This window comes from Ochotona curzoniae, unplaced genomic scaffold (assembly GCF_017591425.1).
Source record: "Ochotona curzoniae isolate NIBS_2020 unplaced genomic scaffold, NIBS_Ocur_1.0 scaffold_4701, whole genome shotgun sequence".
Taxonomy (NCBI): domain Eukaryota; kingdom Metazoa; phylum Chordata; class Mammalia; order Lagomorpha; family Ochotonidae; genus Ochotona; species Ochotona curzoniae.
Window position 1 is genome coordinate 50,588,308 of NW_024467122.1, and position 12,801 is coordinate 50,601,108.

Genomic DNA, 12,801 nt, shown 5'->3' on the forward strand with positions numbered 1-12,801 from the left:
AAGAGCATAGTTTGGAAGACAAGTAGTTTTCCAGTTTGGCTTATATTTAAAGCCACTGTGGGGTAGATGAACTCAGAGCTAGTACATGGAATGTCTTTTAAAGATTTTTATTTATTTATTGGAAAGTCAGATTTTACAAAGTGAAGGAAAGAGAGAGAAAGATCTTCTCTCCACTGACTTGTTCCCAAAGTGGTATCAACAGCTGGGGATGAGCTGATCCCAAGCCTGTTCCTGTTCTCCCATGTGGGTGCAGGGTACCAAGGCCTTGGACCATCCTCTACTGCTTTCCCAGGCCACAAGCAGGGAGCTGGAAGGGAAGCAAAGTAAGGAGGATTAGAACCAGCGCCTTTATGGGATCCGTGGTGTGCAGTGTGAGGAGTTTAGCCACTGGAATACCACGTTGGGCCCTGGAATGTCAAAACATTCCAGACATTATTGTTTGAATACTGGAGAGCTATTGAAGGGTCCATCTTTTTCTTTTCTTTCTTTTTTTGTGAAGGTTTATTTACTTTTTTTTTTTTTTGAAAGGCATATTTACAGAGAGAAGGAGAGAGAGGGAAAGATCTTCCATTTTCTGGTTCACTCTGCAAGTGGCCACAACAGCTGGAGCTGAGCTGCTGAGGAAACAGTAGCTTCTTCTTGGCCTCCCCTGTGGGTGCAGGGTTCCAAGGCTTTTCGTCTGGTGCTGAATCAGAAGTGGAGCAGCCATAATATTTACCAGTTCTTCTTCTTTTTTTTTTTAATCGTATAATTTTGTATAGTCTGAGATTCCCCTCCTCCCCTTTTCCACTCCCTGATTGATTTTTCCCATAATGTCGCAGCTCTTCATAAGGAGTTACAGTTCCATCAGTCAGCTAGTTAAGTGTGCCTCGACATATGAACCAGCTCTTGAAGGTAGAAGGGATTAGCCTTTGAGTCTCAGCACTGGGCTCTCTGTTTTTCTTCTTTTTTTTTTAATGAAAGACTCAGAATTAACTTGATCAGGACTGTGCCTTAATCATGAGGCAAAAGTTGCATAAAAAAGGGTGCACCTCGCAAAGGGTGCATTTGGACAGAGAACATCAGCATCACTTGGAAGCCTGCAAGCCTGTTGGAATTGCAGGACTGCAAACTTTATTTACCTTTGACTTACAGAATCAGAGTCTATTTTTTTTAACAAGTTCCTCAGTTGGTTCTTGTGCACATTGAAGATTGGTCAGCTCCCAGTTAGAGCACTAGTTGGAATAGCTTCTCGGCCTTTTGGCTAACATCAAGTATAGAACACTAGTTGGAGACATTGGAAGACTGATGCCCACATGGGATGTTAGCATTTTTTAAAAAAATTTATTTATTTTTATTGGAAGGTTAGATTTATAGAGAGAGACAGAAAGATCTTCCATCTGCTGGTTTAGTTTTCAAATGGCTGCAATAGCTGGAGCTGAGCTGATCCAAAGCCAGGAGCAAGGAGCCTTTTTCTGGGTCTCCTGTACAGGTTCAGGGTCTCAAGGCTTTGGGCCATGCTCAGCTGTTTTCCCAGGCCACAGCAGGGAGCTGGAGGGGAAGTGGGGCAGCTGGGCCACCCACATGGGATCCTGGCACATACAAGACAAGGACTTTAGCCACTGGGCTTACTGTACTGCGCTGGCAGGGTGGGGGTGGGGGCGCATATCTTAACCCAGTGCATTAGAATGCTGGCAAGAATAGTTTGTTTTTACAAATCTTGCTTGTGTAGTAAATATTTATCATTGCTAAACTTTGTTAAATTGATTTTGAGATACTGAATGTCCATCTGAATGGTGACTGCCTAAAGCCTCAAATATGGGGCTGAATGTTAAGAAGCAGGTTAGATTTGATAACATATTCAGAATATCTATACTGAGAGGATAATTCAAGACAAGGAAAGGTGAACGCACAAAGAGGAGGTATGTATTTCAAGAAGTGGGAGAGCCCTACTTGGAGCTTTTACAATCAGCTGGATAAAGCTCATTTCTTAGCTTTTGGTATCATACCTATTTGAAATATAATGTTAATAAATTGATGGCAGACGTAATTGCTCCCATTTTCCTTTTCTTTCTAATGCTACAGAGCCAGGCTTTAGCGAAGATGGATATTTTGGTGACTGAGACAGAACAACTGGCAGAGAATATCCTCAAATGGCGAGAACAACAAAGGGAAATTTCTTTGAGTATTCCCAGAATATTAGCTGAAGAAAATCATCTTTAGAAACATGACCTCATGATGCCTTCTTCACTTTTAATTTCTAATGTCCATGGCCAAACTACTAATGCCAAGTGATCTTCAGCTTTACTTTTGCCTAGTTCCATGAAGTCACATGAAGCTGAATTTATAGGCTTTGCTGCTGACAAGATGGGAGGAGTCCTTTTTATCTTGAAGTACCAAGATTTCAGGTTCATGAGAACCAAATCAACTTTTCCTTTGTTTTTCATAATTTCCATCCTGTGCTTCTGTAAAGCTACTGCAAAATCAAATGTTGCCTGATGATTTAATGACCACAAGTGAATTAACCATCTCTCAGAGGCTAGGTTTTCTGTTACATCTTTTTAGAAAAATGAATGTATCTGAGTTGGAAGTTTTCTTTGAGTCTGAAAATGTTTACGATGATTATTCCTTACAGGGTGGTCGCCTAATGTGCAGAATAAACAGCAGTAGGCATAGTCCCTTTGTTGGGGGAATGAAGCATGTCCGCTGTGATTCCCCTGTTGGAGGACCTTCGTTTTTCCCAACTTCATCCCAAGTACCTTTTCTGTTTGCTGTTTTGTTTCTTGTGTGAATCCTAGTAGCAAGCCATTCAGTGGCAGCCTTAGGAATGTGCAAAAAAAGGTTTGAAACAAATGAAGGAAAAGGCACATTGTGGTAAAGGTTTAAAGGTTTGCATTGAGCAATGCTGACTATTTTCAGATGTTTGTGCACACCATGTAGTAGCATATCAACTTAGACTGCAGCCTGTGAAGCCGGCATCCATATGGGCCTGGATCTGCTTCCTATCCAGCTCACTCTCACTGCTGATGTACCTGGTAGGACAGTAGAAGATGGCCCATGTGCTTGGGCTCCTGCTACTAGTGTGGAAGACCTGGTCCATCCATGGCTGTTGCAGCTTTGTGGAGAGTGATTGGGTATATGGAATATCTGTTTTCCCCTCCCCTCTTTGTAACTAAATGTACCTTTCAAATAAATAATAATAATAATAAATCGTGTGTTAATACAAATGCTTCAGAGATATACTTTGTAGCAGTACTACAACCATCTGTGGCGTTTATTTGTTCACTTGACGTTCTGTTTGCCTTTAAAATGTTTTGTGTATCAGGTGCAGTCATTTGGCTCAGCAGTTAAGATAAGCTGCATCTCAGAGTGCTGGGTGTAAAGGCTTTCAGCTGTTTACATTTTAGCTCCTAAAATTTAACCACGGCCTTGGCCGCTGTAGTAAACACATTGGGTAAAAATAGCGAATTGTGTAAACTTTCGACATTAATCAAAACTTAACGGATATACTTGACAATCACGGACACAGAATGAAAACAAAAGTCATACTACGGGTTCAGTTTTCTCTTGCCTGCTGGGTTTAGGCGATTGGGCGGGAATTGCGTGGGATGGACCGGGATGAGGCGGGGCTATCCTTCGCCTTTTAGCCAAGCAAGGTCCAGGCTTGGCCAAGGCTAAGCAGGGACCTCCCCGGGGTGGGGCCGAGCAGTAGTACCCCTTGGGTCCAGAGCGTCCCCTGGAAGCGCTTGGGGTGGGAGCGGGGCGGAAGAAATATCCTCCTGCCTATCTGGCTGAGATTGGCCAAGGGTCGGAAGGCACCGCCCCACTGGCCCCTGGGCGGGGGCATCTCGGAGGCGTGGCGAGAGGAGGACCCGGGCTGGGCGGGCGCCGCCCCGTTCCGGCTGTGGGAGCGCGCGGGCGGAGGCGCGTGCGGCAGGCGGGGCCGGCGAGAACTGGGATTGGGGCTCGGGCCCGGGATGCCGCCTCTGGGTTCACCTGCCGGACTTGGGTTGTGGCCCAGAGATGGCGAACGTGCAGGTGGCGGTGAGGGTCCGGCCTCTCAGCAAGAGGTGAGTCTGGGCCGGAGGCGGCGCCGTGAGCTGAGGGAGGCGTCGAGTGGGCTGAGAGGAGCGCGAGCCGGCGGTTCCTCGAGAGACACGGGCGCCGGGACGTCAGACTCGAAGTGACCCGCGGGATTCAGGGTCGGGATCCCACCCCCGCCCCAGGCCTGGCGGGACCGGGCCTCTGGTCGAGCCCTGGCGTCGTGCGCTGCGGAATAGCGGTTCCCTGAGGTGTCAGGGAAGGACTGGCGGCTGCGCGTCTCTGGCGTCCTGCCGGCGGGAGTCTGGAGGCACGGGCTGAGGCTCTTCCCGCCAGGCCCTGGAGAAGAGCTAGGAGGGCAGAGGGCAGTGACCTCGCTGTGGAGAACCGAGACAGTACAGCGTGGGCTCCTGGGTGCATCAAGATGTGGTAAAAGGCAGATGTGAGGGGAAACCGAGACTAACAGGTGTGACTTCGTCCTCTACTCCACATCTGACCTGATGAAGGGTGGAACTAAATTAGGGATCTTCCTTCATCATCCTTAGTGCCCACTTTCTCATGCTGCACCTCTCAACCCTGGAAGGTTCCACTGGCCATGTTTAGAAATGAAGGAAGATTTTGTTGAAGGATTTGCATTAAAACATTGTTAAGTAATTAGAGTTTGCTGACAGGTGGAGAGAACGCATGGAGCGTGTTCTATTACCAACAAGAGTCAATGATTCTTCTAAATATGTCCCCACGTGTGTATGTGATCCTCTCACCTTTTAAATAAACTTAAAAAAAAACTTTTTAAAAACAGTGAAGGGGCCGGGCTTGGTAGTCTGACGGTGGCATCCCATATGGAGACCAGTTTGTGTCGCGGTGGCCCCGCTTCCCACCCAGCTCCCTTGCTTGTGGCCTGGGAAAGCAGTCGAGGACGGCCCAGAGCCTTGGGACCCTGCACCAACATGGGAGATTCGAAAGAAGCTCCTGGCTTAGGATCAGCTCAGGTCTGGCTGTGGAGCTACTTGGGGCGTGGGGTAGCAGATGAAGACCTTTTACTCTCTGTCCTGCTCTGTATAAAATTGACTTTCCTTTAAAAAAAAAAAAGGTAAATTTAAAAATAAGAGTGAAGGGCTTGGGCTGTTAGAGAACACAGGTGACTTTAATTGGTGGTGGGGAGGGAGATTGGTGGATAGAGTGATCAGAGACACAAGTGCCAGAAAATGGTTTGGAACCAGAAAATAATACTGAAATTATTTGAAAAGTTAAATTTCCAGAATTTGACAGTTGTTTTCCATAATAAAATTTGGCACTGATAGGATTGTGTTTATCCATATATATTGGTGTCTGGCTTTAAAGAGACTTGTAACAAACAAAACAATGACAAAAGTGATAGGAAGAAAAAAAAGGCCAAAAGGGAATAATAAAAAGACAAGGTACAATGAAAGAGGAAAGAAAGCAGTCAGTGATTGAACTGTATTTTGGTTGTAAATGGCCGGTGCCTTCTGGCTTCTGCATTAACTGGATGGGGTGGCTCAAGGCTTGAGGGTTTTCATTTCTCCACATCTTTGCTAGATGGAAACCTGTTGCATGGGGGGGGGTTGTTTTCTTTCTCTCCTTCTCCCTCCCTCCTCTTCCTTCCCTCCTATTCTTTCTCTTTCTCTTTTTCTGCTTTATTTGATGATGCTTACAACTTTTTTTTGGAGATAGTCTACAGAACATAGAGGGGAAATCTTTTGTCTCATAAAGCTGATCTGATTTTTTTTTTTTAAATCAATGTTTCTTATGAGTTTGGATCTTGTTTCTAGGGAGACCAAAGAAGGAGGAAGAATTATTGTGGAAGTAGATGGCAAAGTGGCAAAAATCAAGAACTTGAAGGTAAGCCTGAAATTGTTTTCCGGTTTCTTGTCCCTAAGGCACTAGTAGAGTTATAGGGGTTTTGAGGGCAAAAGTGTGTGTATATAAACGTGCTAAGGGTGAAGTGGCAGAGGGAAGAGCATGTAAGGGAAGTTGTGGAAAGAGTTTGGACTAATCATCAAGCAGATAAACCAAGAAACAGGAGCAGGGGATGTGGCTGTTGCAGCCTGAATTCTGTCAAATAGGGTGCTGCTGTTTTTGGCAACTGGAAGGTAGCTAAATTAAAAATAAGTGTAGGGGATATGAATAGGAGCCATGGTAGGCTTAAAACACCTGTGCAATTCATGTGTATTAGCCTCACCTGACCACTATTTAGACTCACGTGATATCACCTCATCTTTAGGCATTAGGAGGGGTTTTAGTATGCACCTGCTAATGCTGGTTCAGTTAATACTCTTCTGATCCTGGAAGAGAGCCAGTCATTAGCCTCAGACTTGTTACAAATTCTTTCACAGATCCCAGTTTGAGTCACAATTTGACACACAAGGAATTCCCTCACCAGTCTAAGGGCTAATTTCCTCCATCCATCAGGCCAACAGAAGATGAAAGATTCTTCGTTTCTGGACCTCAAGGAGTGCTTAGAGAAAGGGGAGGTTGGCCAGGTGACTACTGCTAGAGTCAGCTTGCATGTGGTACTCAAGATTGCAGACTGAGGTTGACTGGCAAGAGGGAAGATTGTTTGGACCCAGGTGTCATGGCTGTGCCCATTTCCATGTTATTTTTGTGATGTAATGTGTTTCCTTTTGTTGGTAGCTCTCTTAATAAAATGAATGCAAGTTGCCAAACTTTGAATATAGACTCTCAGGACTTAAGGACTTTTAATTCTCAGACATCTCTTACTTATGTTGCCTAATCATCTTAGCTACTTTGTTCTTCTTTTTATAAAAGATTTATTTAGGGCCCAGCGGCGTGGCCTAGTGGCTAAAGTCCTTGCCATGAACGCGCCTGGGATCCCATATAGGCGCCGGTTCTAATCCTGGCAGCTCCACTTCCCATCCAGCCCTCTGCTTGTGGCCTGGGAAAGCAGTCGAGGACAATCCAAAGCCTTGGAATCCTGCACCCGTGTGGGAGACCTGGAAGAAGCTCTTGGATCCTGGCTTCAGATCAGCGCATCACCGGCCACTGTACTCACTTGTAGAGTGAATCAACAGATAGAAGATCTTCCTGTCTCTCCTCCTCTCTGTATATCTGACTTTCCAATAAAAATAAAATAAATCTTTTTTTTAAAAAAGAAAAAGATTTATTTATTTTTATTAGATAGAGGAGGAGAGAAAGAGATGATCTTCTGTCAGTTGATTAATTCCCCAAGTGGCTGCAATCTTCTGGGTATCCCATAGGGGGAAGGTCCCAAGGCTTTGGGCTGTCCTCAACTGCTTTCCCGGGCCACAAGCAAGGAGCTGGATGGGAAGTGGAGCAGCCAGGATTAGAACTGGTGCTCTTATGGGATCTTGATGCATGCAGGGTGAGGACTTTAGCAGTTAGGCTACCGCTCTGGGCCCAGCTGCTTTGCTCTTAAAGCTCATATTTTGATTCTGAAGAATTAACCTTGATAAAAATCAAACTGTAATCTTCCTCTGCATACCTCCCTGCATGCTGACTTCCTTGAGGGCTCTTGTCTCTTAAGAATCTCTTGGTCATTCTGAAAGCCTCGCTCGTGGGTATTTTATGATAGCCAGCGCCTGAATTGTCTTTCCTAGTGCAGTAGTAAGGTGAGGCATTCCTGCGAATTATGACATTCTCCTTCATACTTGACGGTTGGTTCACTTCTAAGTTTTAACTCTACCCCCATCTACTTTAAACTATTGTATTGCTCCTGGCTCTTTTACCCAAAATGGTTTTGACTCAGTGAGGATGAATGTGCCAGAAGCCCAGTGAAAGCCTCAGGTTGGGGCCTGGCGGTGTGGCCTAACAGCTAAAGTCCTCGCTTTGAACGTGCTGGGATCCCATATGGACGCCAGGTCTAATCCCGGCAGCTCCACTTCCCATCAAGTTCCCTGCTTGTGGCCTGGGAAAGCAGTTGAGGATGACCCAAAGTCTTGGGACCCTGCACCCACGTGGGAGACCTGGAAAGAGCTGCTGGCTTTGGATTGGCTCAGCTCCAGCCGTTGTGGCTGCTTGGGAGTGACTCATCAGATGGAAGATCTTCCTCTCTGTCTCTCCTCTCTGTATATCTGACTTTGTAATGAAAATAAAAATAAATCTTAAAAAAAAAAAGAAAGCCTCAGGTTGATGGAGCCTGTCAGGCCCAGGGCTAAACTTCCTGTGTATTACTCGTAGACTCTGAATAAATACTCATAGAAAAAAATAATAGTAGTGGAAAGAAGATGCCCTGATAGGGAAAGGCTTTTTCTCCTGGGCTGTCCTACATTTTATGCAGTTGATCTGCAGATCTGATAATATGATAGACACAGGTAATCCTTTAGTGCTTTACTTGTACCTGATGAGATAGAAACAAAGGCTGCCTTTCATCCAAATAGTATCATGACCGGTCTACTTCTCTCTTGCCATGGTGAAGAATAATCAGATTCTGACACATTATGGATGAAAGACACTGAATCCTGTTTTGTTTCAGGTGGACAGTCGAGCAGATCGCTTTGGGGACTCTCGGGAGAAGGTTTTGGCATTTGACTTTGATTACTGCTACTGGTCAGTCAATCCAGAGGACCCTCAGTATGCCTCGCAGGATGTGGTAATGTCATGTATTTTTTTTATCTTCACTGTCCTGATTACTTTATTGTTATGTAACAGTTTATTATGAAGATACTTAAAGCATAATATGAGACACTTGTGCAGATTGGAAGTATTGTAATTGACACTTTAAATCTTCAGAACATTTAAATATCACTGACAGATTTTTGAAACATAGGGGCTTCACATCAAGAGACCACTGGCCTTCTCAATTAGTTATTTCCATAGTAGTGTTAACCAAAGAAAATTTCAAATATGATAATTTTTTTCATGTATTGCCTTAGTTCTTCAAATTGAATAGTTATGGGGAAATTAGCATAGGATCCAGGTCCTGGCTGTTTCTTACTTTGCATATTTTGATCAGAAATATGTTTTTGGTCTGAGATATGGTAGTGGGAATCATCAGTTCCAGAAAGTGCAAAAGAGATGGAATTTTCTGGTGTCCAATTAGAGTTGGCCCTTAGCATGATTGATGCGATTATAAATTCAGGTTGTGTTCTGTTCCTGTGCTGGGTGAATGGGTTCACCTTAAACTTGGCCTTGTGTAATATGCAGCAAGAGTCCCAGGAATGCGAGGGGCTGCTGTTTTCTGGGAGCCTTAGGCTTGTCCTTGTGTTCCTAGGTAGAGAGAGACAGGTGTTCTGTTGGCCTCCAAGCTATGTGGAAAGTGGGTTCTGCTGGAGACCTGTCTGTAGGTTGAGAGGGTGGATCCGGGTCTTCCCAGCTGAAGCTGTTGGTCTGTGTCTGACAGTTTGTTAGCAGTGTAAGGTCAGTGGGTCTACAGAACTGCTCTGTTTCTGCGAAGCAAAAATTTTGTCCTAGTTTGGGTGTTGTAAAGTGTCATGCATTTATTTCCCATGATTGCCAATAAGCCTTGCCTCATCTTTTGGTTGACCACAGAAGATAGCCATCTTCTCAGCAGCCATTAGTTTTTTTTTTTTAAGATTTAGTTATTGGAAAGTCAGATATACAGAGAGGAGGAGAGACAGGAAGATCATCTGTCCGATAATTCACTCCCCAAGTGAGCACAACGGCCAATGCTATGCCGATCCAAAGCCAGGATCCAGGAACAACTTCTGGTTCTCCCACACGGGTGCAGGGTCCCAAGACTTTGGGCTGTCCTTGACTGCTTTCCCAGGCCACAAGCAGGGAGCTGGATGGGAAGTGGAGCTGCCGGGATCAGAACCGGCACCCATATGGGATCCTGGCACGTTGAAGTCTTAGCCGCTAGGCCACGCCGCTGGGCCCCTCAGCAGCCATTAGAATATGCTGTGTACGTCTACCCTTAAAGTTAATTTTTAAAAAATATTATTTATTTTCCGACCTAGTGCCATGACCTAGTGGCTAAATTCTTGCCTTGCATGTGCTGAAATCCTATATTGGTGCCAGTCCATGTTCCGACTACTCTGCTTCTCGTTCAGCTCCCCTCTTGTGGCCTGGGAAAGCAGTGAAGAATGGCCCAAAGCCTTGGGATCCTGCACCTGCGTGGGAGACCAGGAGGAGGCTCCTGGCTCCCAGGTTTGGATCAACTCAGCTCTGGCCGTTGCACTCACTTGTGGAGTAAACCAGCAGATGGAAGGTCTTTATTTCCTTGTCTCTGTATATCTGACTTTCCGATAAATCTTTAAAAAAAAGAGAGAGATTTATTTATTTATTTTCATTAGAAAGACTAATTTTGGGTCTGGTGCAATGACTCAGTGGCTAAATCCTCGCCTTGGAAACACTGGGATCCCATATGGGTACTGATTTGTGTAAAAGTTGTTCTTTTCACCCATCTCCCTGCTTGTGGCCTGGGAAAGCTATAGAGGATGGTTCAAGGCCTTTGACCCTGCACTCACATTTGAGATCTGGAATAAGCTCCTGTCTTCTGGCTTTGTATTGACTGATATGGCCATTAGGGAGTGAACCAGTAGATGGAGGATTTTTACTCTCTCTACTCTGTAGAGCTGGTCTGCTTTTCCAGTAAAAATAAATAAATCTTTTTTAAGATTTATTTTTATTGGAAAGTCAAATAAGCAGAGAAGAGGAGAGACAGAGAGGAAGACTTTCTGTCCATTGATTCACTCCCCAAGCGACCACAATGGCCGGAGTTTTGCCTATCTAGGAATGGGATGGGAAGCAGAGCTGCTGGGATTAGAAGCAGTGTGCATATGGGATGCTGGTGCTTGCAAGGTGAGGACTTCGGCTGCTTGGCTATTGTGCCAGGGCTAAAAATAATCTTTCCAAAATAAAATGCAAAAGGCAGATTTTACAGATAGAGAAGGTGAGAGAATCTTCCATCTGCTAGTTCACTGAACAAATGGACAGTATTGGACAAAGCTAAAGCCAGGAGCTAGAAACTCGATCTGGGTTTCTCACATGGGTAGCAGAGTCCAAAATGCATTACCAGGGAGCTAGATAGGAAGTGGAGTAGTCAGGACTCCAAAAAACAGGCACGCTGATCTGGAATGCCGGTATCCTAAGTGAGAACTCAGGTGCTGTGTGAACATCTGCACTCTATGAACGAGCCTAGGTTATGAGTTTGGTCTGAAGCTTATGTTTTATATTAATGTGGCTTAATTTTTATAAAGAGTTATATAAATCCAAAAGGTCACAGAGAAGAATAATTTCTGGTGATTTCCTGATTGGAACTTTACTAGAAAGATCAAATAGAATCCAAACAGGAAGCCTGTGCAGAGAGATAAAACCAGCGTCTCCTGTGGTTTATTGTGGCTTGTTTTGTGAATCCCTTATTGGTCTCAAGAAGAGTCAGACATGAGAGGGAAGGAAGGGAACCCCTGTCATAGGTCATCTGGTCATATAATATCTGGCTTAAATTCTTTAGAACTCTAAAGGGAGATGGTTTATTTTAAAATTATATGTATTTAATGTATTTGAAAGCATAATGGAGGGGATGAGAGAGATCATGGCTGGAGTATCTGCTCCTGGCCAGTGCTGAGGCTGGGAACCCAGGACTCCATGTGGTTGGCAGGGACCTGAGTATATGAGGCATCACCTACTGCCTCCCAGGGCGAGTATCAGCAGGAAGCTGGATCAGAAGCACAGTGGAGAGTTGAAGCCAGACACTCTGAAAAAATTGAAGAGTTTATTATTATTCTGCTGAGAAAATGTAGGTTTAAACACACATATGATCTGCGAAAGTCATGAAAGAAGAAATGAGTCATGGAGTAAGCCTTTGACACAGTGGTTAAAATGCCTTTTGGAATAGCTGCATTCCATATCCAGTGTCTCCAGTTCCAAGAAATCTCCTCCACTTGAGTCCAGCTTCTTGCTTATGCAAAAACTGGGAAGCAGCTGGTTTGGTTTTGATAGTTCAGTTTTAGCCACCTATATGGGAGACTCAGAATTTCAGTCTTCTGGCTTTGGCTTGTCCAAGCCTCACCTGTTGTAGGTGTTTGAGGAGTAAATCAATGGATAAAAGATCTCTGTCTTTCAAATAAAACAAATTTTGAAAAATTAAAAATAAAAGAATTTTAAGTTCAAACACAGAATCATCAAGATGCAAAGATTAATATTCTTTATTATGCTGTAAAAAGATAGGAAAAAATGGAATGTGGGAAAAGGAACAGATAAAATGTTTGGAGACCAGCACAGTGGTGTATCAGGCTAAGCCTCTGCCTGCAGAGCTGACGTTTTAAATGGTGTGCTTTTTCTGTTTCCTTCTCTCTGTAAATCTGCCTTTCCGGTGATTTATTTATCTTTATTGGAAGACAGATTTATAGAGAGGAGAGATTGAAAAATGATCCATCTGCTGTTCACTCTCCAAATGGATGCAACAACTGGAGGTGAGCTGATCTGAAACCAGAAGTCAGTGACCTCTTCCAGGTCTCCCATGGGGGTGCAGGGTCCCAAGGCTTTGGGCCGTCCTTGAGTGCTTTCCCAGGCTACAAGCAGGGAACTGGATGGGAAGTGGAGCAGCCAGGACATGAACTGGCACCTATGGAATCCGGAACTTGAGGGGAAGGATTAGCCAGTTGAACCATTGCACCTAGTTCTAAAAATAAGTGTTTAAAAGACAGAAAAGGTTTTGGGCCCTATGCAGTAGCATAGTGCTAAAGTCCTCGCTTACATGCCCCAGGTCCCATATAGGCGCTGGTTCTAATCCCAGTTGCTCCACTTCCCATCCACCTCCCTGCTTGTGGCCTGGGAAGGCAGTCGAGCACGGCCCAAAGCCTTGGGACCCTTGCACCAGCA

General features: G+C 44.7%; 2 protein-coding genes across 4 annotated transcripts in view; both read left to right on the plus strand.

The window, feature by feature from the left end:
- The window catches only part of SNAP23 (synaptosome associated protein 23), a 56,667-nt gene extending 53,478 nt beyond the window's left edge, over window positions 1–3,189 (plus strand). For all 3 annotated transcript variants that reach the window (XM_040969697.1, XM_040969698.1, XM_040969700.1), the window contains one exon: window positions 2,065–3,189. In XM_040969697.1, coding sequence (XP_040825631.1) covers window positions 2,065–2,202 — 138 coding nt within the window. In that variant the 3' untranslated portion in view covers window positions 2,203–3,189. The remainder of the gene's footprint in view (window positions 1–2,064) is intronic.
- Window positions 3,190–4,002: 813 nt separating this feature from the next.
- Window positions 4,003–12,801, plus strand: part of STARD9 (StAR related lipid transfer domain containing 9) — a 103,564-nt gene continuing 94,765 nt past the window's right edge. The window contains 3 exon segments of the mRNA XM_040968442.1: window positions 4,003–4,049; window positions 5,811–5,880; window positions 8,492–8,608. Coding sequence (XP_040824376.1) covers window positions 4,003–4,049; window positions 5,811–5,880; window positions 8,492–8,608 — 234 coding nt within the window.